Source organism: Antedon bifida, chromosome 7 (assembly GCF_963402885.1).
Source record: "Antedon bifida chromosome 7, ecAntBifi1.1, whole genome shotgun sequence".
Classification (NCBI taxonomy): domain Eukaryota; kingdom Metazoa; phylum Echinodermata; class Crinoidea; order Comatulida; family Antedonidae; genus Antedon; species Antedon bifida.
In genome coordinates, this window is record NC_136232.1 from 24,846,641 (window position 1) to 24,874,357 (window position 27,717).

Genomic DNA, 27,717 nt, shown 5'->3' on the forward strand with positions numbered 1-27,717 from the left:
TGTGCTAATATCAGAGAGAATTACCTGTATAGTGTGATTATTATATTGTATATTGAAGTACTATAATATTGAAATATTGGCAGCCACAAATTCTGATTAGAAGTACCATAAAATGCTAAAATGACTTTAAAAATGTTATGACATGTGGACAGACACAATATGCATAATCAAAGATTCAACCAATCAGAATACAGAGATTTTCTGTTTCATGCAGCAGTCTATTTAGCAGACTATGTACAAAATGGAGTGTGACTGCTGAGTGGTGAACATATATATCTTTTTAATTGATTGATTTAATTGATTAAAGTCAATTTTATATGGGATGTGGTTGACCAATCTAGACAATTAAAACCTAAAGGTTGCTACAATGTTGTCAATTACTGCCAAACTGTGAACAGAACAGGTATGTTTATAAGGCTAGGCCTAAATCAAGTTGATCTGTATTGGGGGCCTAGCTAGATTGATGAAGGGGGCTTGGGTGTCACAGACCCACTTGATGAATGTGGTATTGTATTAAGGAGGTAACCACACACTGACCCACCTAATATACTGACTCATCACAAAGTGGTATTTTATACTTGTCTGCCAACTTATCAGCCAGTACATATTCATCTTCTAGTCACACAGTCAGAGAGTACTGGGTCAAAATAGTTCAACAAAAGATTTGAAATTGGTTTTTCTCATGGCAACTTAATATAAAAATAGTAAAATCAGTAAAATGTTAAAACACGTAAACAAGTAAAATACACAGTACAGTAAAAATATACAGATTAAAATGCATATACAGGATTTACAAAATACAAAAATAATAAGAGGATAAATGCTATTAGGTGTTCCCAGATGTTCGAAAATACAATTATTTGTGTTTTTTGTCATTATATCCAAGTGTAATGTAAGTTAGTTTATAATATGCTCTCACAAATTAAATTTTATTGTAAAATTATATCTATTTCAGTATACTGCTGGAAGGTTTACGTTCTCTCTTGTCATAAACAACATTTGTACACCCGACATGTATCATCTATCTAGGCCTATAGATAGGTAAGTGAATTTTCTTGTTTTATTTTAAAGTATAAAATTAATTGGGATATAATAATTTACAGTAGTGGAGCTGTAGCTTGGTGGTTAAGTAGTGGAGCGGTAGCTTGGTGCTTGCCTTCCAATCCCAAGATTGCCAGGGTTGTACTTGTTGTTGTAACTCATAACTCTTTCAACTGCACGCCCAAAGCCTCAAATGAGACTTAGTTTATAAGCACGATAAGCACTATAAAATAGTTTATCTCATCCTGTAATTGGCGAGTTTGTGCTCGCTGTTGGATGAATATGAAATAAATAAATAAAATTAACAACACCACTAGCAGCCATGGTTGTTGATTCAATTTTATTGTTTAAATCAGTTACATGGTTTTGATATAAAAGAAAAATCGATGACACAGCTTCATTATTCTGTATACTTTATTGTCCTGTAGTATAATTTAATATTTGCAATAATAATAGTACCCTAATTATATGATTAACAACCTTTGTAAATAAAATATTATATCCAGGTCAGGTTATAAATCCCATTTAGGTCAACCCCAATACATATAATGCAACAATTATCTTGATGTATTATTACATGAAAAACACATTGTAATATTAATGATGTGATCAATCATATTGTATTCAGCGTATTAAACAATACCCATATTTTACAATTCCTTATTGTGTATTTTTCAACATCCAACAACCTAAATCAGCAATTATGAGATGTAGGCTTAGATGTAAACTAAGTCTTGTTAGAAGGCTTATAGGTTGTTTCTGGAAATGAGAACAATTATGTGGTCTCTGACAGAGCCACGACTTGAACCAAACCCTTTTAATTTGTAAGCAAGCATGTTTATCAATCTAGAACATCACTTTACAGTGCTTTATCACAAAAGGTACATAATGCTAGATAATGTTAAATAGGTGCTAGTGCATACCGGAAGTTGCATTTGATGTTGTTTAGTTGCTTTAGTTTTATACATAAAATCTAGGCAGTGCTTACAAATCTCTGATGTTTACAAATTAGCACAGTAGTTAAAAAAGTAACTACCGTATGAAATTACATAATATACTGTAGATTATTACTACCACACGGAGTGCAGAGGACAGGAATACTAGGCCATATTCTTCATAGGGAAAGAATGAATTAATATATCTATCATAATATCAGTAACTTTTTGTAGACCTAGGCCTTATATGTTATATTTACAATACAAAAAAATACATTGGGAACTTAAAATAATAATAATAATTAATAATCTTCTTAAACTATAATTTATTATATACTGCTCATGTCTTAATGACTACATCTCTGGGAACTCTATTAGCACAACTTTTGTATAACTCTTCTAAACGTTGATTGTGTTTTTACCAACATTCTCAGCATGTCTCTCTGTTATATTGCGAATAGTGTAATAATCGCTATTTTCTTCATGTCCTTATTTTCACTTGACCATATACATAATTGACCACACACACTATTGACCACATGTTTTCAAAGCCAACTGTTGATAGCACTTTCATATTCACTTGGTTCGATAAATGGTTTATTTATTGACCTGTGGGGATAGAAAATATTTAAATAAATATTAAATTATTTATTATTTTATACCTATTTTAAGTATAACCTTAATTTAGAATTTTAGAATTTTTGGCAGTTTTTATTTGTGATGCATTTAGTAAATTCTAAATTCATTTAATTTTAAAAGCTTCAACATACTCAACTAAAAACCAACATTAGATTCGACCTAATATCTATCAAAACCTGTGTGCTAGGTGCTATGTTATTAGACCGCTAGAATATTCAAGACTGTGTAACTGTAATGTATATAAAGCAAAAATATACTAAAAATAGCTAAGACTTGATAAATTGTGAAAATAGTAATCATCAGGATTGGTAAATCATTAGGACATCTAAATAGTTTGATGGATTTGGAGAAAAATGTATATTTTATTTATATTTGCTTTAGGACATTCGTAGACATTTTCCGAGGACCAATTCTACTTGCCCCAAATCAAATAATGATTGAAGATTTTATGAACTCAATTTCCCGAGTTAGTCGAGTTGATGTCGCAAATAAACGTCATGGTTTAGTTTTGAAATGAAGAGAAGAAGCATGAATTATTATTCTTGATTTGAATTACAAATTTTTTTGTCGCCTACCGCGCTGTTAACGATGTTTATACCGTTAAGTAATTAGACACCGAAACAACATGATAGTGAAGATTGTATTTGACAATTAACAAGTCTTACATAACATTTTAGTTTTTTATAATTGAAGTTTGATACCTTAAATTCTCTTAAATTAAAAATACACTTTAAATAATGTTGAAACATGAATGTTATTTTCTATTTAATGTCAAAACTAATAAAAAAAAAAAACTAATAAAAAAAACTAAACAAATTATAAATCTGATCTGACTAAATTTTATTTATAAATCCGATATTTGATTTCTTTGTATAATGCTAGATGCCTGCCCTAGGATAGTTAAATTGATCCAATAGATTTTGTGTACATGAATTAATTTGTTTTGAATTTAAATAGCGTATGCATTCGTGTATAGTACATCTAATGGGTTTGTATTTATAGTAGATAGACCATCAGAATAAATTTATTTATAAATCCAACATTTGACCTTCTTATACTGTATAATAATTGTTACTATACTTTGATGTTTTAAATTTGAATAGTACATGAAGATTCAATGCTACTGTCAAAATCATTAATATATGGATGTTTTTTGTTTTTTTTGTATTTCTTTTACATCAGTATATCATTTCATTTTTTTATTAATCTTTTTTTGACAGCATTTGTACATTTATTACTAATCTAATACTTGGATAATAGAATTCTAAGCAATCTTGTTCACAATGAATATTATAATTAATCAAATACCACAGGTGCTTATTATGTATATTAAGTTATTTGTGAAAGCAGGTCACAGGGTCAAAAGTAATAAAGTATAGTATTCTATTACTGATGCGGATGCTCAAATTCATTCCAGCAATAACGATGTGACATTCGAAATAGACCGAGTAATAAAAACTACTATCAAATCATTTCTTTGATGATGTAATTACAGATATGGATATGTCAATTTTCTCAATTCTATGTACAACAAATTTGTGAGATAACCATGTAATTAGCTTTTACAAATTAGATAAACAATTTATATTAGGTGAATGAAATGTTATATATATATTAACATTTTAGAAGTTTAAGAAATATTAAAAGTTTAGTTTATGCGAATAGTGACCATTGCGAATTGGGGATTTCAGTGGCCTTTAACACTGGATGTGATGGGTTCAAATCCCAGTTTAATCCCATTTGATTATGAGGGGTTTTGTGTGTTTAGCACTCTACTCTAAAGCAACAAGATATAGTGGTCTTGTGGTATGGTGTCAGGTTAATAACCTGGCAGTCATGAGTTCAAATCTCAATTGTGGCATTTAATTAATAGATTGGTTAGCAATCTTCCAGAATAGGGGAAGTACCTAAAGAAACAAGATCAGTGGTCTTGTGGTATGGTGCCATGCTAATAACTCAAAGATTTTAGGTTTAAATCTCAATTGTACAATTCACTTAATAGTCATTCATTTAAAAAGAAATAATATTCATTCGTATTTAGTGAAGGTAATTCTTCAACTGTTTTGTAGGAGAAAATGATATTCAGGTGGTCTAGGCAAATTCAGGTTAGGGAGGGGAAAGGGTTAAAAGGTTACACATAACACTTGTGTAATAGACAGTGTTAAAATAAAATTTCAAGAGCATACCTAATCATAATCTCTCCACAATTAACACAATCAGCTGCGATGATGTCATCAAGTTCGTTTCGTAGTTGATCATGCAGGTCTCGTCTTGAGACAACGTCTGGCGTCGACCCACCTGACAGATTAGCCGAAGACGTAGCTGGCTGCGTAGCAAAGGTGACAAGGCGACGCTGTAGCTCCTCTACTTTCGATTTTTTGCTCTCGCTGAGATTCGGCAAAACCTGGAAAAGTAAATCATACAATGACAGAAGTAGGAAAAAATTAATTTAGAAATATTAAATAAAGATTAATTTATCAAAATATCGCATACATGATGACAAGCTCTTAAAAGAAATTGAAAGATACATGTGTTATTTTTTTTCTATTTTTTAAAGTGTATTTGGAATGGCATAATAATAATAATTGCAGTGGTCTATATTTGGAGTGGTCTATATTTGAAGTGGTCTATATTTAGAGTAGTCTATATTTGTAATGGTCTATATTTGGTGTGGTCTATATTTGGAGTGGGCTATATTTAGAGTGGTCTATATTTGGAGTGGTCTATATTTGGAGTGGTCTATATTTGAAGTGGTCTATATTTAGAGTAGTCTATATTTGGAGTGGTCTATATTTGGAGTGGGCTATATTTGGAGTGGTCTATATTTGGTGTGGTCTATATTTGGAGTGGGCTATATTTGGAGTGGTCTATATTTAGAGTGGGCTATATTTAGAGTGGGCTATATTTGTTGTTTTCTATATTTGGAGTTGTCTATATTTGGAGTTGTCTATATTTGGAGTTTTCTATATTTGGAGTTGTATATATTTGGAGTTTTCTATATTTGGAGTTGTCTATATTTAGAGTTGTCTATATTTAGAGTTGTCTATATTTGGAGTTGTCTATATTTGGAGTTTTCTATATTTGGAGTTGTCTATATTTAGATTTATAGTGATCTATATTTAGAGTTGCCTATAGTATAATTGGAATTATCTATTGTTGGACTTGTCTGTAATTTGAGTAATCTCTAATTTTAGTGATCTTAACTCGACCGATACAGTATATAATTGGAGTGAACTCTAATTGGAAGTGGTCTATAATTGGAGTAGTGTTTAATTGGACCAGCCTTTAATTTGAGTGGTCAATAAATGGAGCAACACTATGATACATTATACAGAAACAAGTAGATTATTTTTAGTTCATGCATTGGCCTGAAACTTAAATTATGTTCCTGAACAAACCTATATGTAATAGACTACAGACCTACATAAATTAGCAATTATAATGAATACTTGTGACAGAATAAAGACATACGAAACCTTGGAAATATATACATTACCCAATCAATCAATTAGACACATAAAAAAGAAATGCAAAATCATTGAATTATAGACTAATTTAAGCAGATTGACAAATGTAATGTGACAGTAGTAGGTTTGGTGCGACGAATGTGAAATATCTGATTCATCATTTAATATCATATTATGATTCATAATTGAAGGCATACATTTAATGGAGAAACATAATGATCAATTTATCGATAAATTAATTCATAAATTATGATGGCATACATACACTTTGTGGCACGCGTCATATTCAGTGTATATTTGTTGGGAATTTATTAATTAGTTTTAAAACTGTGGCGTGTGAAGCTCTGTCTACACTATCAAACTAGTTTGGCAAAAAAAGTGTGATGTGCCCAAACATGGTAGTGATATGCTCAAATATGGTAGTGATATGCTCAAATATGATAGTGACATGACATCATCATGTCCATATATAGGCACATCACATCTTTTTTTGTCACATAAAGTTTGATAGTGCAGACAGAACTTTATAAATGTATGATACAGTAGATGTCTAGGCCCAGAATTTATTTATAGCAATTTCTGTAAATTACTGTAGTACATATATACATGTTGGTAAAAGTAATTTTAGAAATTCTAACAGCTTAGATACATTTTTTTATTTTGGAATATTTATTTTATATACCTCTGCAATAAGACAATCACTGTGAAACATGTGTTGGCAGGGAAACAGATAAAACGTTCTGCTTAGAAGTGGAAAGCTGCACGTTGAACACTTCTGCTGTGGGCCTACGATGCCATACCTAGCAAAATAGAAAACAAAGTTAGAATAATCTTTCTTTATGTTGACATGGAGACCTTGGTGGGCTGGATACGAAATTTGGAAAAAGGTAGGGGTTGGCATTAAAGATATATTGTCTCCCTGAAAAAATAATTTTTGTTGTTGAATATGCCATTTTAATGTCACATAATAGTTATCTACTTTGACCACAAATTTAATTTTCTCTCTTTTTGTATTAATTAGAGAATACATCTTTAACAAACATCAAACACTTTTCTCTTTGAATTTAGCCCGGGAGGTGGGATTATATTTGAGCATGGTTTTTTACTTTGTCATTCACGGTAGTATAAAAATAAAAATATTTTATTTTAAGGTGTGTATATATTAATTAATAGAGAGTAACTTAATATTTTCAAATATTGACAAGTAATGTTCTGTCTACACTACCAAACTAGTTTGACAAAAAATGTTATGTGCCCATATATGGACTTAATGATGTCATATACCATATTTAGGAATTCCACTACCATATTTGGGCACATCACACATTTTTTTCAAACTAGTTTGATAGTGTAGACAGAGCTTTAAAAATATAAAAAGATGACCGACTTGTTCCTCATTTCTTGAATGTCAGATCTGATAGATCGAGCGCTCTCAGTGGCATCTTCCATTTCCTGCTTCAGGGTCTCTATGTGCTGATTATATTCAGCAAGTGAATTGCAGATTGCTTCCTATCAAAATTACAAAGTTAAAATATTTGAACGTTACGCATCTCATCATGATTTGAAACGACAGATTGTAAACTGGTTTAATGTGACAACTTGATATTCAATTATAAAAAGATAAAAGATATAGTACTTGATACTCATGACCTAGACATGACCTTTTGCATATAATTATGGACCTAAATAAAAAAGACATCAATCATGGTAATGGTATGTTAGAACAGGGATTTTCCATAAAAAAAATATGTTTTTAGGCTAATTTCTTTGCAACAGCCTTCAATCAAACAAGCGTTCAGACATGTTTACACATTAAATATTCAGGTCACATAGAGGTCAAAGATAGCTGTATATTTATAGGACAGATCAGCTTAGTTTAGTTCTATACAATTTCTACATCCAGCCTCATACATACATATGGGATCCTCCTCTCCTACATCGTAGAACTGGAGTCGAAAACCTATTCGGCACCAAATAGCCTACTAAGGTGATCGTTAAGATTTTTCTTTGATTGTGTAATGGCTTTGGCTTGCCTGATTTCCATACTTAAAATACGAGAGATTTTAATCCAAGGATCACGATAGTACCGTCTTGTTGGAACATGAGGGCAGGAATCCATGCTTTGTTACATTTTGCCAAATGTAAAAATCATGAATTGCTCATTCTTCTGATATATACTTTAATATTGACTGTCGCTGTGCTAATTAGCACCTTACCTTGAAATGGTCAATAGTTACAAAGTCTGGGAAGAAAGGAAGTATATCTTCAATCTTCAACAGTTCACTCTCTTGTAAGAATTCCATGGCACGTTTTATGTTGTTCTCTTTCTCTACGACGTGCCGTGCGATGCGTAACCACAGTTTCTTCTTCAATTCCTCATCATCTTCAGGCTTGTTTGCATTCAGCTTTGCAAGGTCAACATCGACCTACATTAAAGAAAAAAGTTTTTTTATTATAATCATTCAATGGTCAACATTTTCTTCAATCAATGTATTACTACAGTGTGTGTAAGTGTAGGAAATGCCCAAAAGTGTAGGAAATGGCCAAAAGTAGGAAATGCCCAAATGTAAGAATATGTTCAAAAGTGTAGGAAATGCCCAAAAGTGTAGGAAATGCCCAAATGTAAGAATATGTTCAAAAGTGTAGGAAATCATGCCCAAAAGTAGGAAATTCCAAAATGCAAAAAATGCCCAAAAGTAAGGGAGCGTGCCCAAATGTTTTTACTCCGTTTAACTTGTTGTAACGCAACTAGTTTAACGATTTACCGTTATATGCAAGCTAATTTAAATGGGGTTGGGCGTGTTCAGTGAGGCATATCAAGCCCTCCGTTTACTAGCTACTATGCTGTTATGATCACTCCATTGTTTAACGCGTAATTAACGGGAGACCGGACATGCCGTTCAGTGTTGCGTAACGATGATTCCAACGCGTTATTAACAGTCCTTGTTATGGTATGTTGCGTGAAATCCTATGATGACTCAAAATAACGGGTTATTAGCAGTCCGGTCATTGTTGTTACAACGCGTTGTTAACACGATTGTTAATTCGTTTAATAGCTTTTTGGGCTCGTATGTTATGTTATAATTATATTTATTAAAATAATCATGTATTATACTGTATCCTAGGCCTACCGTAAAATAAAAATATATATAGGCCTAGGCCTACACGGTAAAATAAAAATATATAGGTCTAAGCATACTATTTACGATCCGATTCATGGTATTTTTTAGCCTGGTACGTCGGGCGACACGTGTCTAAATTTCTAATAGCCGACTTTCACCTGAAAAAAAATACGCATTTTTGATCCCTGGATGTAACATGATATCGACGCGAATACCGCACTACAGAGAGCTAGGCCATGAACGATTCGTTAAAAGTACACCGCCAGACAATCGCGTAGCTATTGTTTAGATTACACTATAAACAATTAATAACAAAGAAAGCCTAGAAAGATAAGCTCCTCCTCTCGTTAAAATTGTTAAATAATTTTGCTTTGACTGAGCCATTTTGTGACGGTTTCAACTCTTATCCATAACATTTCATTAATTAAACAATCAAATATAGATTTGCACTTTAGACAATATTTTTTAAAATAATTTATTGTATCAGTTCAGGCAAGGCGTTTAACTGACACAAAAACTCAGTAAATTGTGGAATGATTCTACTCTATTGTAATTCAATACTATCGTCCGTTAGATCGGCGTTTAACGGACACAAAAACTCAGTAGATTGTGGAATGATGCTACTCTACTGTAATTCAATACTATCGTCCGTTAGATCGGCGTTTAACGGACACAAAAACTCAGTAGATTGTGGAATGATGCTACTCTATTGTAATTCAATACTATCGTCCGTTAGCTCGGCGTTCAACGGACACAACAACTCAGTAGATTGTGGAATGATGCTACTCTACTGTAATTCAATACTATCGTCCGTTAGATCGGCGTTTAACGGACACAAAAACTCAGTAACCTGTGGAATGATGCTATAATATGCTGTCATTCAATACTATCGTCCGTTAGCTCGGCGTTTAACTGACACAAAAACTCAGTAAATTGTGGAATGATTCTACTCTATTGTAATTCAATACTATCGTCCGTTAGCTCGGCGTTTAACGGACACAAACACTCAGTAACCTGTGGAATGATGCTATACTCTATCTGTCATTTAATACTATCGTCCGTTAGATCGACGTTTAACGGACACAAAAACTCAGTAGATTGTGGAATGATGCTACTCTACTGTAATTCAATACTATCGTCCGTTAGATCGGCGTTTAACGGACACAAAAACTCAGTAGATTGTGGAATGATGCTACTCTACTGTAATTCAATACTATCGTCCGTTAGCTCGGCGTTTAACGGACACAAAAACTCAGTAAATTGTGGAATGATGCTACTCTATTGTAATTCAATACTATCGTCCGTTAGCTCGGCGTTTAACGGACACAAAAACTCAGTAGATTGTGGAATGATGCTACTCTACTGTAATTCAATACTATCGTCCGTTAGATCGGCGTTTAACGGACACAAAAACTCAGTAAACTGTAGAATGATACTACACTCTATATATTAGGCCTACTGTCATTTAATGATATCGTCCGTAAACTCGGCATTTAACGGACTCAAAAACTCAGTAAAACTGTGGAATATGATGCTATATAATACTGTCATTCAATACTATCGTCCGTTAGCTCGGCGTTTAACGGACTCAAAAACCCAGTATACTGTGGAATGATGGTATACTCTATAGGCTTATGCTGTCATTCAATACTATCGTCCGTAAACTCGGCGTTTAACGGACACAGAAACTCAGTAAATTGTGGAATGATGCTACACTCTGTCATTTAATACTATCGTCCGTTAGCTCGGCGTTTAACGGACACAAAAACTCAGTAACCTGTGGAATGATGCTATACTCTATATTATGCTGTCATTCAATACTATCGTCCGTTAGCTCGGCGTTTAACGGACACAAAAACTCAGTAAACTCCGGGAATGATGGGTATTCGAATGATGCATACTCTATATACTGTCATCTATCGCCCGTTAACTCGGCGTTTAACGGAACAACGCACTGAATAGTAAATTCGCCCTTGGTTGAGAGCAAGTAGGGGAATTCCCTTTTTTGCGACGCCTCCCTACTGCAAGAAGGCAATTGCACATTGTTTTTATATATTTATTTTATATATATACTGTATAAGTGTTTTGCCTATTACACCATTTAGGCCTAAATAGAAACAATAATTGTTAATGTACACAGTTTTTTTTTGTATTTTGTAATAAACATGACACCCTAGCAGCAGCATCACGGAGGCTGCCAAAAACACCGTGGTGCGTGTGTACATCGCATCGCGGTGATAAAAAACCATGTGCTTGCTAATAACGTGACGTCATATCGCCCAAAGTTTCATCCTCTGTTTTTGGACACATTCGAGGTCAGCGATAGTTAAAGTAATGATTTATTTACGTAATACAATAATTGTTCATGTACACAGTTTTTTTAGTATTTTGTAATAAACATGACACCCTTGCAGCAGCATCACGGAGGCTGGCCAAAAACACTGTGGTGCGTGTTGTACATCGCTTCGCGGTGATAAAAAAAACCATGTGCTTGATAATAACGTGACGTCATATCGCCCAAAGTTTCCTCCTCTGTTTTTCGTGTTTTGGACACTGCTACTCCTCGCGCGGCAACTTAACTACAGTCAGTAAATGTTTTAGCTCTAGATAAACGGCGACCGGTTTCTATATTGTTTGGTCCATACCGTCTCCATAAAGGCTATACATGCTGATACTATCGATACGACAGTCGGGGTTTTATCTGTGTTTACAATTTCGCCATTTTTTTTTTCGGTCAAGTGTACAGGGTAAAAAATAAAAAAGGAATTAACGTCAAGCATGCTAAACAAAAAATTAGTATATTATAGGAATGTTCTATAAGTTGAAAATGTTCAACAAAAATTGTGGAATTGTAGATGCTGATAATTTAATGTTGGGTAAGGTTGTTTTAACAGCATTTTTTTGCCGTCGAAATGACGGTTTACCCATCACATCATCTGCAGTTTCAAGGCCCTTTCTACAGCAATTGCCGTCGATCTTCATATTACTATTAGATATTATTGTATTGAACTCTGTAATGTGTGGTGTGATATTGTCAGTACAAGGGTCCGTTAAATGAGCGTTTAACGAATATAAAAACGATCTGTTAGGTCGGCGTTTAACGGACGAAAACAACGGACGTTGTTCTTCCGTTGTACGCGTTAGATAGTATTAATTCAATTTCATTGTACAGTATTAACCACTATGATACGCTCTGCTGAGTACAGACCGCCCAACTCATTAACGTTTTGCATATTATTAACGCATTTAAAAGTCTATTAACGGAGTAAAAACATTTGGGCACGCTCCCTAAGGAGTGGCCACAAGTGTAGGAAATGGCTTAAAGTAGAAAAATCCATTTGACTCTTCTTTCCATTTCTGTGCACTAACCTCCAGTGCTAGTTCCACAGCTTCCTCGTACAGTCCCATCGTTGTGTAGATATGCACACACGCCCTCTTGTGGCTATGCTCAGCACACAAACGCAGAGCATACTTCAGATCATATGGAACGTTCTCTGAAATCTAGAAAGAAGAAAAGAAATAGAGAAGCGTGGATAAAAGACAAAAAAGTTCAAACAAATAAATAACCAAAACAACAGATTATTAAATTGTTCGTCTTTATTCTGTTTGTTTATTTAGCATATTTTGGTAGTGTTGGTGTTAGTAAGCATATTGGCCTACCAATGCCAAGGTTATGTGTTCCAAATTCGGCCTCTAGCTCAACGCCAGTTTTTACACATGAAGAAAGAAGACAGCCACATTGTCACTTTGTTTAGAAAGTATGGGTTAATTCCACATTTCTAATTTAACAGCTGAAAATAAAAACAACAAGACTTACATCTCCTTGTCTGCTTAGATAGTTCATGAGTTGGTTTGGTTGATATTTAGCGTACAGTGATAACAGATAGTTATGAATAGCAGGCTCTTGGTTGACTAGTTCAACAATACAGAACTCCAAGTAACGTATTGCTTCATTTGTCTGTGAAACAAACAAAAATAAAGTGTATTTTTCCAAACATACTTCACACCTGAGAGAGGTTGGTTATGGGGGGGGGGAGGGATGTTGATCACAAGTGAAAGATTGGCTTTGTATGCCGACTTTCACCCAATCTCAATGCTCAGTTGGATGAGAAAAAAACACAATAATGGTAGTCTTATAGCGCATAATACAATGTTTCTAAGTACTTTACACACAAAAATGATGCATAAAATATCCTAAGATAACCCAAAAAAAAGCAGAGGAACCATTTTCACCGGTCTGTTCTCAAGCACTTTGAAGCTCCCATATGAGAGCTCGCCGGAGCTGTATTCACAGGAGCTAAATAATAAAAAATGAAGATTTGTACAAAAGAATAGGATTGAGTGGATTAAGGATGTAAAGAAAAGAAGGCTGACATTGTACGGTCATATGCTCCGATTAAATGAAAACACACCAGCTAAGATCGCACTCAGAGAGTCTCACCAAAAGACAAAAAAGAAGACCGAAAACAACAAGGATGGCAAACAGAACACCAAAATGGAAACAGCGATTAGAGTTCAAGATGATGATGATGTATTATACCTGGTTTGTTTGTACACTGTGGTCATACTGTACAAGTGAAGGTATCAGTTTCTTAGGGTCCAGCTTCTTCTTCATTAGAATCCAAGCATCTACTAGTGCCTTTGGAATGTGCTGCATGAGTACTGGAGAGAACTTGTAAAAGAGCTGGTCATCTTGAGGTTTGTTGAGCACATCAAGGGCAGACTTGTAATCATTATGTTGTATGTGGTGCGATACCACTCTATCATAATCTATCAGTTATAGAAATAATAATATACCTTAATTGAAATCAATGATTATTATTGTGTAAGTACAGAATGGTATGCAATGCCACTCTATCGTAATCTATAAGTTATAGTCAATCTATAGTAATATATCTTAATCAACATTATTATTAGTGTAGTACAGAAATGGTGTAACTAAGTAAAACAATAAAGACAATTCTTTTACAATTACAATTTGTTTGTGTCACATTAACTAATTGAAATGGGGTCCTTGCTAGACATACATTAGGGTAACAATTCTTTACAATATTTTTAAGTTGACATACTGTACTTGTATTGTATAGCAATAGTCCTTTATAATAATGCTTTACTCTATGGAATAGTTTGCCAAGCCCTACCCTGCATCAGCATGGCAAAGAACACCATATCTTCAATATCCCCATGACTTGCTATTAGGTCATACACTGTAGTCTTGTTATTTGATAAACAGTCCTAAAAGTAAATTGAATTATTTTAAGTAATAATATTAAAAAATATTTTTGGGGGTTTTTTGTACTGTAGAGAGGTGATATGTACTTCTTTTAGGTAATTAGGTATAGGGGAAGTTATTTATAGATTTTGTTTATACTTACCATGACTCTACTTTGAGCAAGGAATTTCTGGAAGTATTCATGGACCTCATTGTATCGGTCCTGGTTTGTATCTTTTAGTTCACCAAGTTGATTTAGATAGAGTTCTATTAGCCACGTTATCAACATTGTCATCTGTGTCTTGTCCTATAGATTTAACAACAGACTGATGATTTGCAATTTGAAAGACAGCATTCTTTTAATATTGTACCAGCTTTTAATAAAAGGTGATTTTTGTGGAGAATGAATCAATACACAGTCAAACACACATGCTGTACAATAAACTATAATTTCTTTCATTTTACCTGACTTTTAAATGAACTAAGTTTCTTTTCAAGAAATGATTTGAGAGCGTCTGTTTGTTTTGACCCGATAAACTTGAGAGCAATTTCTTCAAACGAACGTTCTGTTAGTGCAAAGTACATTGCACTCTTTTCAAAACTGAAATAAAAAATAACATTTTTATATTTATGTTTTTTGTTTTAAGTAATTTTAAGTTGATTTCACTGAACTTTTTAGTAATATTAATCATGGATAGATTGTTCAGTATTACTTGAAATTATCAGGAAAACAAATAAAGTTTATCGTAAATAGCATGCGCGATGCATGGTGGGAAGGTTTGGGAGTAAATGTCATGTAAGTACGCCTTGTGACGTTTGTTTCCAAACCCTTCCTATCATGCTTTGTGCAATGACGTTCCTCGCGAAGTCAAGCTATTTGCGATAAACCTTATTGTTCAGTAAGCCAAGAAGAAATTCAAATTAAAAACGTTGCTTACTTTCCATTCTCAAAGAAGAACTGTGCCTGTTTGGTCAGAACTTGGTCCAAATTAGCTCGATTGTCTTTACAATATTCCTTAGCGAGATCAAACTCTCCTTTGTCAAGATACATCCGCCAAACGTCCCTAGATTCCCTTGTAACTTTGTATTTAAAAACTGATTGATTTGTGTACGACCAAATAGTACCCTTGATACGGTCTTTGCAAACTCCTAATAGTTTCCCAAATCTCTGTTGACAAAATCATTATAAATAATTGGCATTATCTATTGAAAAATTGTTTATTCTTTCATTACTAAAACTCTGTCTACACTATCAAACTAGATTGACAACAAAATGTGATGTGCCCATATATGAACATGATGTCATATCACTACCAATTTAATCATATCACTACCATATTTGGACACATCACTTTTTTTTTGTCAAACTAGTTTGATAGTGTAGACAGAGCTTTAGAATAAACTTCTACCAGCCTCAACTTGCCTGTTTCAGAGTCTTCCAGATGCGGAATGGTTAAAAATAAACATGATTATTAATTACCAATTATTGATTAATATTGATTACTTACTGGTTGGTATACGTCTTCATCCACAAGCTGCTCATTCAACGCACACATAACACGTAACCTGTGAATGTACATCACAAACTGACTAGTTATTCTTTCTTTGAGATTGCGCTATTTTACCTATTATACAATAGTCTCCCAATATGCATTTTCTACAATACAAATTGGTATATGCTTGTAAAGTATAGTATACCCATTATTAAGGATGATGCACAAATGTGTTTAAATAGCGCCCTCTATGTTTGGATTTATTTATCTATGAGGATGGTGCCCAAGATTGTTTTAAATAGCACCCTCTATGTTTGGATTTATTTTATTTTTTTAACTATAGCCCCCTCTATAGTTTCATCATGCTTTTATAAAGTATGCTGATATTTAATTTTCAATGTTAGAATCTCTGAAACATTACCTATCAGGAAAAAGCAGTAAAATATGGAATTCAGTCAATATGACAGCTAATGGCTTCACTGAAGATTCACTATCTTCCAACGGCAACAAGCTGGCGTTCTTTGTAATGTTGTCTTTAGATTGTAACGTATAGTCAAACGATCCGTAATAGACTCCTGGACCTAGAATTAAAGTTAAACAAATTATAATTAATATCCCTAAGAAATTGTTTCCCTTGATTAATTTTATTTCATAACTCTTATGTTTTTATATGCAATTAATATAATATTTTTTAAAAAGATCTAAAAAATGAGAAGAAAAACCATTACCAGTCATCCAAGCAAATGTTTTAGGTGGCGATCTGAATTTGGGATGAAAGAACACCAAGTCACTGTAACCAAAACTGCCAGGTAATTCTAAGAAACTTGGAGCTGTGAAAAAAAATTTGTTTTCTTGTGATTTTTATGAATTCAAGAGTAGATACTGTATATGACTGAATATAATCCCATATTCAAAAATAATCCCACCCCTTATTTTAAGATAAGTATGGACATAAGACTTTAGTTAATTCCATTGCATGTAATCTGATGATAATCCTATCCATGATGTTCACCAAATTCTGTACCTATGCCCCCAGTTATATTTGAATTTTTATGATTGTGGTGACAAACTTACCTAAGGTATCTTCATAATTTTGGAAGACATGTTGAAAGACTGGCGATTCGGCTGAACTGGGGATAGTACCAATGAATTGATACATACGTCTACAAAATGCAATATGTAAATCATGTAAATTACCCAGTGAATATATGTAATTTATCCAGGTGTTATGTAAATTACATAGGTATTAGATATATTGTAATATCCAGGTGTTGTTAGATTATATGTAAATTACCCAGTTAGTTTATATGTAATTTATCCAGGTGTTATATAAATTACATAGGTATTAGATATATTGTAATATCCAGGTGTTGTTAGATTATATGTAAATTACCCAGTTAGTTTATATGTAATTTATCCAGGTGTTATGTAAATTACATAGGTGTTAGATATATTGTAATATCCAGGTGCTGTTAGATTATATGTAAATTACCCAGGTGTTGTTAGATTATATGTGAATTACCCAGGTGCTGTTAGATTATATGTAAATTACCCAGGTGTTGTTGCCATAATGAAATATCTTCTCTCATTGTGTACAGTTGATGGAATTCTCTCAACCTCCAGACCAGTGACTGACACAGGACCATCTTTTCCCAAATCAAACACCTTTAAAAAAATAATTTAAACATCTAGTTATATCTGACAAACAATATATGGTACTACACAGCTTCTAATTGCCTAAACTAAACTAAAGCTCTGTCTACACTATCAAACGTTGTGACAAAAAAGTGTGATGTGCCCAAATATGGTAGTGTTATGACATCATTAAGTCCATATATGGGCACATCACATTTTGCTTTCACATAAAGTTTGATAGTTTAGACACAGCTTTAGATTGTAAAATCCTCATATGTTTGATATTTCTTGGAACCAACCTGTTTCCAGTATTGTTCCACGCTCTGTAGGAAAAATCTGCTATCCTCTCCTGACTGGAGTTCAGTCTCAAAAATTAAACCTGTAACAAGTAAAGAAATATAGTCATTGGAAAGTAGGTGGTGGAAAAGTAACAGATAAAGTTAAGGGGCTTGGAACTGATTGTGTTGCAGCCACAGCTAAACACTTTGATCTCCGGAGCTAAGCATCCTATTGTTAGATTGCCTTGGACTTACTAACCTCTACTGGTTCCCATCAGTATCTCTCCTGTTTGGTTGTCACTTGAATTTGCTTTATTCCATCCAACAGAATCAATGAGATAACCCTGAAAGTAATACAATATACAGTGTAGTAACTTTTATGCAAATTAGTTCAGAATTTCCTTATTAGGTTCCTTATTACATTATGCAAATTAGACTAGGTTAATGTTTTTACATTTTTTAAAATCTTTTTTAATGTTTTATTTTATGTCCATTTTATATTTTCTTTTATTACAAAAAATGTTCAATGTTTCAATTGTTAACACCAATTAATGGTGAAACAATTCTTATGTATATTAAGTTTGTTTTGAAATAAATCTTTAAATGTTTCATTACATATTATTGCTGTGAAATGACCATAATAGAAGTACTACAGTGGTGAATCTGATGTATCGTGGATTGAACAATTCATGGTGATGGTGACATCATAGAAGGTAGGAGAAACTAAATCCTTGAACTCAACTTGTGGCAGCAGTCTTGTCAGAAGAACCATGACAGAAGTAGCTAAAGTGGAGAACCTGACAAGATCTTTGGAACCACAGTGACACCAAAGAAGGTAGTAGCCAGAATCATCACTTTGGGTGACCAAGTTCAAACCAAAACTGCTGGAAGCTACCAACAAATTTCTTTTTTGTTGTTGGTACTGTAAGAAGGTAGCAACCAGAATTTTCACTCTAAATGAATGGCCTACAGATTTCCCGTGAAGGTCTGTTTGCAATAAGTAACTGGGAGAGAGATGTGAAGCCATTTATGCTATTGTATCATAAAGCTCTGTCTACACTATCAAACGTTATGCGACAAAAAAATGTGATGTGCTCACATCACACTTTTCTTTGTTAAACTAGTTTGATAGTGTAGACAGACCTTTTATATAAAGCAATTCGTAACTTCATTGTATACTGCAACCTTTGTCTATTCATGCATTACCTTCATCTTCTGGATGGGTTTTGCTTTTTTTGAGTTCTTTGACAGGTAGAAGACATCTTGAGAGGTTTTCATACTGACAACAAGATGGCGACCATTTGGATCCAGAAATATCTTATGCACCTGATCATCACTATTCTTGGTCACATCAATGTCTACAAAAATAGAATTTGATTCACACAATGTTACCATATTACTCGACAATGCACTTGTCAATGTATGACCCACTATATATGACCGGGAGAGGTGCGTCATGGGTCATTTACAAATAATTACTGACCCAGGAGTGCGTAAAAAAACCTAGAAGGTACGTCACATCAATGAACGATGGTGTTTCAATGTCCGTCACTTTACCACTCAAAATATTATAAACAACATGTGCGTCAAAATGGGTCGGTCATGGTCACCTAAAGGTAAGTCACATTTTTGACGCAGGGGTGCATCATGGTATTCATAAGGTATGACGCACATCGGACAAATGACGCACCTCTCCCGGGGGTCGTATAGTGGGTCATAAAATTGACAAGTGCATAATTATACACAAGTTTACCCACTTGAACATAGTAACATAACATTTTTCTGTGTCATTTTTACTTACCATCCGGTTGGTCAGGGTGCTCTAGGTCAATACGTAGCAACTTGTTATTTGTCATTGCCATCACAAGTATGTTGTTATTAACTGTTAACATTGTTATAGGTTTCTCAGGCCTGTAAACAAAATTCAAATATAGCTAAATATTTTTGGTGAGGTTATCAAGAGATTTTGTGTAGATAGTGCTGCAATGGATTATTTAGGATAGGATCTAGCATACAGTAAGTTCTAGGTCGCAAATTGAAGAAATCTCTTTTGAATCTTACTTGAAATTGACCCGTTGCTTATTGAAGATGCGCACTTCTTCTGGCTCTAGTCGTGCCGTCACAAAACCTGATGATATCTACAAAATGGTAAATAATATTATAATGATGAAAAATGATTATTAAAATAAAGAGAATTTTAAAATTTTGTGTAAAACTGTTTGACAATGTCACTGTGTTGCGACGAATCGATGGTGTAAAAATAATGTTATTTAATTCCGAGCTTACAGGTTCATTACTAGTCTTGTTCGCGCGTACAGGCACCGAGGAGGCTGCCCTCGCAGTCGCTTGTTCATATTGTTCAAGTAATGATGCCATTGTTCCTTTCTTGTTGGTGCATTCCTCTGCAAAATAAATTACAAATCAATTTGTTCAACATTTGTACAGCATAATAAATTGTATTAAACCATATGTATATCTAGGCCTAGTGAGATTAATTAGGCCTAAATAGACTGAGTAGTAGTTCGACTGCATAGTAGGCCTACATAGTTTCTTTTTCCGATCTTGCCCTATGCTAGCAGTATCCTACTAGGCCTACCTAGCTAGGTGGACAGGCTCATGGAAGGTATTTGCTTGGGCTAGCCCTTTTCTACTCTACCTAGCCACTCTGCTGCCTAGCTAGGCCTAGCCTACTAGCCTAGGAGGGCAGGCCTAACTTTATAAAATGAATTATAGTCTAGGCCTACACCAAATCGGTAGTTGGACCCTTGCAAAAGTGTCCAAATACCTTTTGAATATTATGAGTAGGTTTAATATTTATGCATTTTTGTCCGTTTGTTCTATTTAGGCTACCAAATATTGTAAACAACTCACCGTTTTAATTACTATATACCAAAATCAACCAAAAACTTCCATTTTCTCTGCAACTATTGAGGGCGTCTTCCAAGTCACATGAAAACGAAACTCTGGATGGAAACAACAACATAAAAACGACAGGCTAAAGTTTGGAAAACAAAAGTGAGGTAAAGGTAATGTTGCAAGTCGTTTACGAAAGCAATAAATGTTGATTTAGAAGAATAAGATTTCAACAGCTTACATTGAGTTGTGTTATCAAGATACAGCCGCACATACTTAACGTTTTAGTTTGATTCCCAGACTGTAAATGTAAGCCTAGGCATTCAGCATTGTCAAAAAAAAGAATCTTTGGTGTGGTATTGACAGCATCTTGGCTATCTATATGTTAAAAGGTCGTTTCGTCCCAGTAATTTGATATATATAAACAAATGTATATTAATTAAATAAGATTAATCAAGAAATTTACAAAGTATGATCTTTACAGTTCAGTAGTTTAAGAAACGGAATCATTTTTAAAAGGTGTTATTTTTAATTATTTCCTTTTTCAAAAGGCATTCCTTACATTAAACCATATCCTTCCTTGAGTATATCACACTATATCTACCTTAATACATTATATTTCACAGCAGTAGCGAGACATTTAAAGACAGAATCATTCAAGAGAGGCATGTCATAGAATGGATCCACTGGGGACATCTACCAATACTGTTGATGCATCCAACCTACTAGAATGGTCCGACACAGATGTTCCTGTTTACAAAACAACATGTCAGAGGTCATCCAATTTCCCTTGCAGACCTGATATAAATAAGAAAGTTGTACTTTGGTATGAATTATCAAAATTTAAATCTGTAATGTTATTAAAGTATTGTAGTTTGCTTTCCTTTGTACACCCCTAAGATAACACTTTCTACTGGGGCAATATAACACTACATCCAGCCTATGTTCATGTTATACACCTGTATTAAGGGGTCACTTTTTGGGGTCCCAAATGTGTCTTTTTTAATAAGTGTATTTCAGTTGTAGTTTTTGGGTTAATCTTAAATCTTAACTCACCAAAAATTAGAAATTTTCTTACAGATACAAAATCTTTCCTACTAAATCTATTGAAAAGTACCCACTTAATGAAAAATTTTTTAATCTGCTGTTTTTTTCTTGCAGGGAAGGCAACATATGCAGGTTGAACTCTATTGCAATAGTGAATTCAACCAATGAGACGCTAAATGACAAAAATCCAATTAGTCAAGAAATATTTGACAAGGCGGGCCCAGATCTACAAAAAGAATTATGCGAACAATTAAAAGGTATGACAAGAAAAGTACTTGCATAATTAACTAAAGCTCTGTCTACACTATCAAACAAAAAAATGTGATGTGCCCATATGGACATGATGATGTCATATCACTACCATAGTTGGGCACATCACTACCATATTTGGGCACATCATACTTTCTTGTGTTGATGCGCTAAACATGACTTCATATTGGCATATCTCATTGGTCCCTTCTCCTTATATTATAAATCCATCTTTGTTTCTGTTTGTAATTTGTAGGTTGTCGAACTGGAGATGCTAAAATAACAAAAGGGTATCATCTGCCAGCTCGCTATATCATACACACAGTTGGACCACGATTCAACATTCGATACAAATCTGCAGCAGAGAGCGCCCTCTATAATTGCTATAGAAATGTATTAATGGTTTGCAAGTATGTTGAATATTTATTTTTTTTGTAATTCTTTTACTATTAGGAAAACATTTGTTTAAAAGGATTTTAATAATAGTAATTATAAAAATGAAGTTCATAAATACAGGAGAACCCTATCAAGGGGACACATTCAGGACCCAAAAAGTATCCCCTAAATACTATATTTATTGGCCTTAGTGTTAAAATGATATTGCCCTTCTTCTATTTCAAACCATGGTGTCTCCTAATAGTGGTGTCCCCTGAATAGGGATTAATAAACCTAATAGTTATAATTGATTATTTGTATATTTTTCAGAGAAAACCATGTATCAAGTTTAGCATTAACATCCATCCACTCGTTGAAACGAGGATACCCACCAGAAGATGGAACTCACATTGCCCTAAGTATGTAAAAGCTTTAAGCTCTGTCTACACTATCAAACTAGTTTGACAAAAAAACAAAAAAATATGTGCCCAAATATGGTAGTGATATGCCCAAATATGGGCACATCACATAAAATTTGATAGTGAAGATGGAGTTTGTCATTTTAATGATGTTTGTGCTATTGGTATTAGTGATGTTGTGGTTGTATGTTATCAATTATAATTTTTATTGCCAACATTTTTAGGGACTGTAAGGCGATTTCTTGAATTCCACGGAGAAGAAATTGAAAGAATAATCTTTGTCATCAGCGGAATGAATGAAGTAAGTATTGAAATCAACTCTTTCTGCGTTGAATATGTACACTGTTTGTATTCCAACAGCAAAACTTGCCAATTACAGGGTAGATAAAATATGTTATGCTTGTAAACAAAGTCTCATTTGAGGCTTAGAGTAGTGGAGAAGACATGGTTGTATTTAAGCTAAAACACTGACACTAACTAGGTCAGGATCGAACCTAGGATTTTGTGATTGGAAGCAAAGAACATTTACCACCAAGCTAGAGCTCCACTATATCATCTGTATGGAAATTGTGTTTGCCCTTAGTAGTAGAGGATCTTGAATTGAATCTTTTAGAAGAATCATTAAGAAAAATAGGCTACCATGTACCCTGCAGGGTTGTTAAGTTTTTAGTTGTTTTAAGTGTTTCATGATTTGTGTCTCCTTCGTAGGATTCTTACGCTGAACTAATGCCATTGTATTTTCCTCGGAACGAGAATGAGGAATCCTGGGCTTGTGATTTACTGCCAGAGAATGTTGGGAATGAATACGGGGAACCGGTTATTGCCGAGAGGAAAATACGCATCATGGACAATCCAGCCAAAATTAACTTTGGTATGTTAATTGAAGATAAAATATTTGATAGATAAATTGTTGCTACTTTGATGTCTGTAAATAAAGTTAAACTCTGTCTACATTATCAAACTAGTTTGACAAAAAAAAGTGTGATGTGCCCAAAAATATGATAGTGATATGACATCATTATGTTCATATATGGGCACATAACATTTTGTTGTCACATATAGTTTGATAGTGTAGACAAAGCTTTAAAACAGATTATGGGATGTATTTTTTTTCCAGAAAATGGTGATTGTAATGAAGAACTGGATGTCAATATTGATGACATGCATGTTGGTAGGCACGCTTTTGCTGCTATGGAAACACATCCTGATTCTGCACGTAAACAAGGTCAAAAGTCACAGAGTCCGGAAGAAACATTTGCTGATCAAAGAAGAAGGTATGCATGAAATGTGTACAGTTTTTTTGGATACATAAAATAAAAATGTGGACAAATAATTGAAAATTATAAATTTTAAAAATAAATTAAAGATATAGATATGATAAATAAGATCTTTTTTTTTTATTCCAGATATGAGCGTTTACTACGCAAAGCACGTAGTGATGATTTGTCAGAACTAGCAGCGTATCGGTTTATCTACCAGACCGGAGTGGATATATTTGGTCGTCCTATCGTCGTAATTGTCGGAAAAAACTTCCCAGCTGGAAATGTAGACCGGGATAAGGTAATATTGATTGTAACAAAAATTGTACACTTCCCAATATATTGAATGCACCTATCAGCATTTAGATGCTCTTAGTTAAAGATATATTGTCTCCCTGAAAAATAATTGTTGAGCAATTTTTTGTTGAATATGTCATTTTAATGTCACATAATAGTTATTCACTTTGACCAAAAACTGGATTGGAAAAAAAAAATTATTTACCTGAAAAAAATGTAATTTAAAGCAAAAAAAATACTTAAATTGTCTGTCAGACAATGAGTTTTTGGTTAAAATTAACTATTTATTTTGTCTTTATAGGTGAAGTAATTATTTGTTTTGTTTTTTTTTTCTACAGAAGTGAATAACTTTATTAAAACTACGAAATGGCCTGTTAAAAGTCTGATTTTATTAATCTTTAATTTTCAAGTTTTTTGGGGGAACAATACGTCTTTAACATATTATAAAATAAATGGATGATGGTTTTTTTTCCCTACAAATAACATATTTGTTTTGTTTTGTAGGTGCTTTTATATCTCATCCATGTACTGGATCCAATAGTTAGTAGAGATTATATCGTAGTTTACTTTCACACACAAAGTACTTCCGAAAACCAGCCGGAGATGAGCTGGTTGAGACAGGTGTATCAATTAGTGGACAACAGATATCGTAAACACCTCAAATCATTTTTTATAGTACATCCTACATTCTGGTCAAAGGTCAGTATCAGAGTCATGAGTTTGAGAAGTACTTAGAAATTTATTTTTAAGGCTCTGTACTATATTTTTTGTGCAGAGTTTTTGACAATTTTGCAATATTTTTAGAATTATTTGTTGTGAAGACGCCATACTTGTGGCAGTATGTGTTGTGAGGGCGCCATGTTTTGGGCAGTATGTGTTGTGAGGGCACCATGTTTTGGGCAATAATATGTTGTGAGAGCGCTCTACTTTGAGTCATAATGTGCTACGAGGGTGCCAGACTTGACAATATGTGTTGTGAGGGCACTATTCTTTGGGGAAATATGTGCTATGAGGGCGCCAAACCTTCTTCAGTATCTGTTTTTATTTACATCTGCTCTCTTTTGGAAATATTTTACCTGATACTGTATCTATAAAACCGTACACACTATCCTTTCAGCTTGTAACTTGGTATTTTACGACATTTACCGCATCTAGTATCAAGGATAAGATACATAGTCTTCCCGGAGTTCACTTACTCTACCACAATATCAATCCAGACCAGCTAGACATTCCGCCATTTGTCCTCGAGTATGACTTAAAGGTATGTGTTCTTTTTATGTCGGCTCTAGCCAGGCTAGAGTGTTACAAATCTTAATATAAGGAACCCAGCAAAATGCCATTCCCAAGGGTTCGTCTCATGGGATTTTCACCCTTCCTTTGATAGGAGTGTCCCCTGAAATTTTGTTGGCCCTGGGAGCCTCCCATCTATTTCAAAATGCTGGATCCACCACTGATGAAGGTGAAGTTTCAATGGCAATCGCCAAAAATTGATGTTTTTGATGATGCATAACCAGTTTTATTTTTGTAATTCGGATTGTTACAGATAAATGGACCAAACTATTACCAATCTGTAGAAGAAGGTGAGAACCCTGAAGGATTGTAAACTTCAAACTGATTGGCTGATTGAAATTCAGCTAGAATCACTGATTGGTTGATTGAAAATCAACTTCAAACTGATTGGCTGGACAGTAATGCTGTAATAAAGAAACTAGATTGGATGCAAAACTTGGGCAAGCAACAATTGAGCAAGATAATAAAAAAAAAATAACTAGTCACAATTTTGAAAAAATAATCAAGACAAAATATTTAATTGAAAAAACATTTTTTTTTGTTTACGTTTAAATGCATTTTGTTTTACAAAAATAATGTATGCAAATATAACATAATTAAGAGTTTAGTATCGATGAATAATAACTATAAACTATGCATGCCTCGCAATCGACAATAGCGTGCGGTTTGAGGGCAGCATTGAGTTGTATCACAAGTCTTCCCCGAACAAAAATATAAATCTGTATCCCATCTTGCCACTGGTGTTCCTTTTCGTGTGATTATTATTTTTTTTTTTTTATTCAATCGAAAAACAAACAGCAACAATTACCGCCACTTACAGGTTTGAAACCTGTATAGTATACATATTATTCGTAAGTAGTATATACTAAATAAACAAGTGCTACAGAAATTAATAATAGCTCTGAAAAACTGATTAACAAGATTGTGCAATAGATATGAGATTAATTTAAACCATGGCAAGTAGTATTCCTTTATTTAATTATGTAATATTATGTAATACCTGTATGCAAATTACATATACCTGCAAAAATTACATATCATTTTCTGATAACTCATTTTGTTTAGTTATTTTGAAATGGAGAACCCATTCCATAACTTTGAAATGAAGTGTTAACCTTATTCCGTCTCCCCTCCCCTATTTTATTTTTGATTGTTTTGATAGGTGGACTTTGTACTGTGTTTATTGTTCAATAATTGAATTTTTTTTAACGTGAGACATGCACAAAATCTGTTTATTATTAAAAAATTGTATTAACTTTTGTAATTTTTTACTGATGATAGTACAAACATTATGTTGATATTATTCTATCTACTTAAAAGCTGAGATAACCGTAATATAGTTGAAATAGTTAAAAGTTAATACATTAAATCAAGCTTAATGTATATTGGATATTAATGTCTACATGCTCAGTACATCTAGGGCTGATTTGTGGACTTATGTACATTGGCCTATTGGGTACATAAACCCAAAATTAGGTATTGGGTTTGTGTCTACAATAAATGAACAATGAAGTTAATCAAAACAAACTTAGTGGATGGGTTTTAAGCTTGGTACCCACCCACTGACCAATCACAAGCAACAGAAGATGATACATCGCATTGTGATTGGTCAAATTACTTGTGGCATGTCCTAGTGGGATACATGTGATCAAATAAAACTTTTACATAAGTATTGATATTAAAAAGTTTTACAAAATAATAGGTTGCCTAACAAACAAGTGATTGTGAGTTCTTTATAATGGTAGTTAAGAAAGATAAATCGAAAAATAAATATTTTTTAAAGTCAACACTTCTTTTTCTGTGTTTTTTTTTGTGTCTAAAATAATATTTGTAATAAAATAGTGATTTTGTTTAAATGTATTCTGAATGTTATGAACACAGCCAAATTGTCAGATTTGCCAAGATTTTTACTCTTTGTTTGCAAAGATAATGGTGCTTGACCATTTCTGCCTTTTTGGCGACTGGGGAGGTGACACTGTGATGGTGTGCTATCACTTTTAAGCTTCCGTAGTTATGACTGGTTCGAAGTTGAGCGATCTTTCTACCACCACCAGGCGGTCTATCCGCTAGGTGTACACAATTTCGACGATACTACTTTTAAAAAGG

At 33.6% G+C, this 27,717-nt stretch overlaps 2 protein-coding genes across 4 annotated transcripts; one reads left to right on the forward strand and one right to left on the reverse strand.

Annotated features, from left to right (window-relative positions):
• The first annotated feature begins 284 nt into the window (after positions 1 to 284).
• Positions 285 to 27,398, forward strand: LOC144848780 (protein GDAP2 homolog). 3 transcript variants are annotated; one of them, XM_078705708.1, is made up of 15 exons: positions 285 to 403; positions 956 to 1,041; positions 18,467 to 18,657; positions 20,668 to 20,842; positions 21,302 to 21,501; positions 21,837 to 21,979; positions 22,228 to 22,381; positions 22,677 to 22,765; positions 22,990 to 23,066; positions 23,474 to 23,636; positions 23,883 to 24,039; positions 24,172 to 24,325; positions 24,826 to 25,020; positions 25,439 to 25,582; positions 25,865 to 27,398. In XM_078705708.1, the coding sequence occupies exons 5-15, from the start codon at positions 21,353 to 21,355 to the stop codon at positions 25,922 to 25,924; spliced, it is 1,485 nt and encodes a 494-aa protein (XP_078561834.1). In that variant the 5' UTR covers positions 285 to 403; positions 956 to 1,041; positions 18,467 to 18,657; positions 20,668 to 20,842; positions 21,302 to 21,352; the 3' UTR covers positions 25,925 to 27,398. The 3 variants fall into 3 exon arrangements, with proteins under 3 accessions (XP_078561834.1, XP_078561835.1, XP_078561836.1); XM_078705709.1 differs by lacking the exons at positions 285 to 403; positions 956 to 1,041 and having other exon boundaries at positions 20,668 to 20,848; positions 21,305 to 21,501; XM_078705710.1 differs by lacking the exons at positions 285 to 403; positions 956 to 1,041 and having other exon boundaries at positions 21,305 to 21,501.
• Positions 1,728 to 20,221, reverse strand: LOC144848748 (vacuolar protein sorting-associated protein 18 homolog). The gene is made up of 23 exons (XM_078705641.1): positions 20,109 to 20,221; positions 19,884 to 19,960; positions 19,624 to 19,733; positions 19,029 to 19,180; positions 18,082 to 18,166; positions 17,844 to 17,923; positions 17,462 to 17,574; positions 16,984 to 17,072; positions 16,638 to 16,739; positions 16,331 to 16,490; positions 15,925 to 15,982; positions 15,355 to 15,584; positions 14,882 to 15,017; positions 14,580 to 14,723; positions 14,346 to 14,439; positions 13,745 to 13,974; positions 13,022 to 13,162; positions 12,574 to 12,705; positions 8,299 to 8,508; positions 7,470 to 7,591; positions 6,765 to 6,882; positions 4,802 to 5,019; positions 1,728 to 2,585 (listed from the first exon to the last, which is right to left on the reverse strand). Exons 1-23 carry the CDS (start codon positions 20,196 to 20,198, stop codon positions 2,522 to 2,524), a joined length of 2,955 nt encoding a protein of 984 aa, XP_078561767.1. The 5' UTR covers positions 20,199 to 20,221; the 3' UTR covers positions 1,728 to 2,521.
• Positions 27,399 to 27,717: the final 319 nt, after the last annotated feature.

What these genes read in the sequence shown, in the direction of transcription:
- LOC144848748 (XM_078705641.1), bottom strand. Translation starts at nt 20,198, where the DNA reads ATGGCATCATTACTTGAACAATATGAACAAGCGACTGCGAGGGCAGCC. An exon ending in AACATTTGCTTGGATGACTG is followed by an intron (nt 16,491 to 16,637) that starts GTAATGGTTTTT and finishes CTTTAATTCTAG; the next exon opens with GTCCAGGAGTCTATTACGGA. An exon ending in ATTCAAGAAATGAGGAACAA is followed by an intron (nt 6,883 to 7,469) that starts GTCGGTCATCTT and finishes CTATTTTGCTAG; the next exon opens with GTATGGCATCGTAGGCCCAC.
- LOC144848780 (XM_078705708.1), top strand. Translation starts at nt 21,353, where the DNA reads ATGGATCCACTGGGGACATCTACCAATACTGTTGATGCATCCAACCTA. An exon ending in TCATCAGCGGAATGAATGAA is followed by an intron (nt 23,067 to 23,473) that starts GTAAGTATTGAA and finishes TCTCCTTCGTAG; the next exon opens with GATTCTTACGCTGAACTAAT. An exon ending in GAAATGTAGACCGGGATAAG is followed by an intron (nt 24,326 to 24,825) that starts GTAATATTGATT and finishes TTTGTTTTGTAG; the next exon opens with GTGCTTTTATATCTCATCCA.